Source organism: Frieseomelitta varia, unplaced genomic scaffold (assembly GCF_011392965.1).
Source record: "Frieseomelitta varia isolate USP_RPSP 00005682 unplaced genomic scaffold, Fvar_1.2 scaffold_1472, whole genome shotgun sequence".
Lineage (NCBI taxonomy): Eukaryota > Metazoa > Arthropoda > Insecta > Hymenoptera > Apidae > Frieseomelitta > Frieseomelitta varia.
Genome location: NW_025109164.1, coordinates 1 through 3354, shown reverse-complemented (window position 1 = coordinate 3354; position 3354 = coordinate 1). Strand labels below are relative to the sequence as shown.

Below are 3354 nucleotides of genomic sequence, written 5' to 3'. Positions count from 1 at the left end.
TATTGTGTATTGGGAAGTTTCAAATAAAAGTCTGAAGTTCTGACAGACTAGTATTTAAAATATTATTATTAGCTCAAAATTACAAGTTATTCAATAACAATTCGCAGTTAGTATGTCAATTTTGTGTTAACTCTTCCAGTGACATTAAGAACACGTATTCAGAGCTTTCGTCATTTGAAGAAATGTTTCTTACCAAACTTGTTTTTTTTTTTTTTTCTGAAGGAGAAATAATCTAATGCAATTTGTTTGTTTGCAACTATATGCATGATAGACATATGAGTTAACTTTATTTTCTTAAATGAAATTATATCATTTTTTACACATTCATGCGTTCTAATATTTTCTATAAATGAAAATAATAACTTAAACGTATGTTGAAAAACTATTCGTTTAGGAGCTATTTTAAGTTTCGTAAAATTAATATATGAAGTTTCTGTAAAATTAATATATAAAGGATGAGAAAAGGCAGTATTGGTACTATTTTTTTTTTCGTCTTTCGAAATTTTAATTAAAAATGAAGTTGAAATATCTCTTAAACTAATAATTTTTCAATGTGAGTCTATATCTTTTCATATAGGATATCAAGCTACATCCATTGACTCGATGAATCAAAAAGTATATCATTCTGTTTAAAAAAGTAAAAATAACAACGAAATCTCTTACAAAAATCTCTTATTCGAAAGAAAAAGAATACATACATCACAGAATGTTGTCCTCTAAACCAACTCCCTTGCAAAAAATTTTTTTCGTACAACGCAAGCCTTGGAAGTTATTCGAGGTGAGCACATTTCGTACACTACTTTCTATGGTATATAGTGTGGTAGTGGTTACCATAGATATATATTGATAGATTATATATTGTGGAATGAATATACGTAATGTTTGTATGGAAGGATGAGTGTGGCGAGAATGTGCATATAATTGTGGTGTGGTGTAATCTGAGTGTTTGATATATTTCATAGCAGAAGAAAGAACGAATGAGAGATGTATGCGAAAACAATTGAGCAAGCATGGTGACGAGAAACAGTTGTGATCGGGGGAGTTGAATGAGAGACGCGAAGCATGAGAGAGGAGAAACAAGATTGAATTGATAAGAGAGTGAATCAATAAGAGTAAAACATTATATGTATTTCATAATGTATATTAAATCTATCAATAATCAGTGTTCATTATTCGATCCACTAACAAATGGTAGCAGAGGTCCGTGGTTACTGATAACGTTTTAAGAAAATATTCGTGAAAGTGAATAATAAAAGGTGCAAAGATGGCCGATGCGTGAAATATCGTGAGCGTTGAACCGCTTGACGATTCGAATTACTTTATATGGAAAGAAAAAATAGAAGGAATCCTACGATCGAAACGATTGTGGAAAAAGGTGATTGGTCTACCGTTGGAAGAACCAATCGTAGGACAGGCAAATTATGAAGAAACACTAAAAAATTGGGATGAGTGAGATAATAACAATTACGCAGCTAGGACCATTATGATTAATACAATGAGTAAGGTACAATTACTGAGGTATAATAAGAATATGAATTAAAAATGTATATATTATGAGGGGTTCGCTCAGAATATGATCCTAACGTGAGAGTACTTGAATCACAGAGGAATATATCAGTGAGTGATATAAGATTCGCATTAAAACGGGAGGAACTCGGAAGAATAAAGAGAAAGGAAGAAAAACCGAGCAGAGAATACGAAGCAGTGAGGAAAGTAAAAGAGGGAGCTAGAACTGATGATAATTGCTACAACTGTGGCATCAAATATAGCACTTGGCAGCTGATTCTAACCGAAGAAAAGAATGCTTCACCTGTCAGGGATTTAATCACATTGCGGCGAATTGCGGTGAACCGAAGAGAAACGCTCCACCAATGAGAAGAGGACTAGGAGAAAATTTTCAGGGTGGGCGAAATGCGAGACAACATTGTGGAAGGGATGAATCCACGTTGAACCCGTGAAGAAGCAGTGCTGAGAGTAAGCGAAATTCCAAAAGAGGACAAACTGTATTAGGTACATGAGATGGATGAGAATGATATGCATGTATGTGAGAGTGATAATTACCGTTTATGGCTGTTAGATTCAGGGTCTACGAGTCACATGACTTATGACGAATTAATATGTGATAATTTTGTTGAAGAAAAAAGGCGAATTAGTACGGCAGATAGGAAAGGAAAGATATTAACCTCGAAGGGAATTGGTAATGTCATTGTGAGACAAGCTTTTAGAAATAATAATGTAAAATTGGAGAATGTATTGTGTGTGCCAGAGCTAAATTCGAATTTACTTTTAGTTGCGAAGATAACTGATCATGAGTATGATATAAATTTCAATAAGCACAGAGCGATAGTGTATAACAAGTCGAACGGAATTCAAATGACAGCAGTTAGAGTGCAAGATGCATATTATGTAAGGACATCCATAAACCACGAGAAGACTGCGGCAATGTCAACGGATGATGATATAGAGCACAAACGACTATGACATGCAAATAAAGACATCATAGAAGAAATAAGGAAAGTACGTGGAAAAGGGTATGCGTGGGAAGAAAAGCATGTAAGAAGTCACATCCGCGACATGATGCGAGGAGAACAAAGCGTATTATGGAATTGTGGCATACAGACTTGATAGGTCCGATTAAATCCTCATCGTATGGCAAGAAAAAGTACGTACTAAGTATAATCGATGATTTTTCGAGAATGATGTTTATACAGCTACTAAGGGATAAAAATGAAGCAGCTGAAGAATTAAAAAGAATAATAATATTAAAATAAAATCAAACGGAGCAACTGAAGAGAATTAGGTCAGACAACGGTGGAGAATATCTTGGAAGAAACTTGAAAAATTGATTTGATTCGAAAGGAATTAAACACGAGCTAAGTCCCCCAATGACTCCTGAATGTAATGAAGTAATCCCATCCTTAACATGACAAACCACGGTTCTCATGTTTAAAAGCGCAGTGAAAAAACTAACTATGAATAAGGACTATGAACAAATAATAACATATTAATATTAAAACACATAATGTATTCTAAAACTTACAATACGTCAATCACAAATATATGCAGGAAGTCAAATTTATTTCTTCATGAATCGAGGTAGAAAAATCAATTGAAGTCCATCCCGAATGTGTTATGCATATTTGTACAACATTACAATTGAAAGTAAAACACATAATAGAATTATGAATTGCAAATCTCACCATAATACGTTAAAAAATTGCTAAAATCTCTAAATCTTCATTTGCTCTTGCATTTTTATTATTTAAGCGACTATGTCACATATGTACGTCTTCATAGATGAAATGATTAACACAATCTCACCGTAAGTGTAGAAACTAATAATTTCTACACTTT

At 33.3% G+C, this 3354-nt stretch overlaps 1 protein-coding gene across 2 annotated transcripts; it reads left to right on the top strand.

The window, feature by feature from the left end:
- Positions 1-6: 6 nt before the first annotated feature.
- On the top strand, positions 7-3323 carry LOC122534997. Of its 2 annotated transcripts, XM_043666143.1 has the most exons (3): positions 7-1621; positions 1994-2197; positions 2291-3323. In XM_043666143.1, exons 2-3 carry the CDS (start codon positions 2020-2022, stop codon positions 2479-2481), a joined length of 369 nt encoding a protein of 122 aa, XP_043522078.1. In that variant the 5' UTR covers positions 7-1621; positions 1994-2019; the 3' UTR covers positions 2482-3323. The 2 variants fall into 2 exon arrangements, with proteins under 2 accessions (XP_043522078.1, XP_043522072.1); XM_043666137.1 differs by having other exon boundaries at positions 1994-3323.
- The last annotated feature ends 31 nt before the right edge of the window (positions 3324-3354 follow it).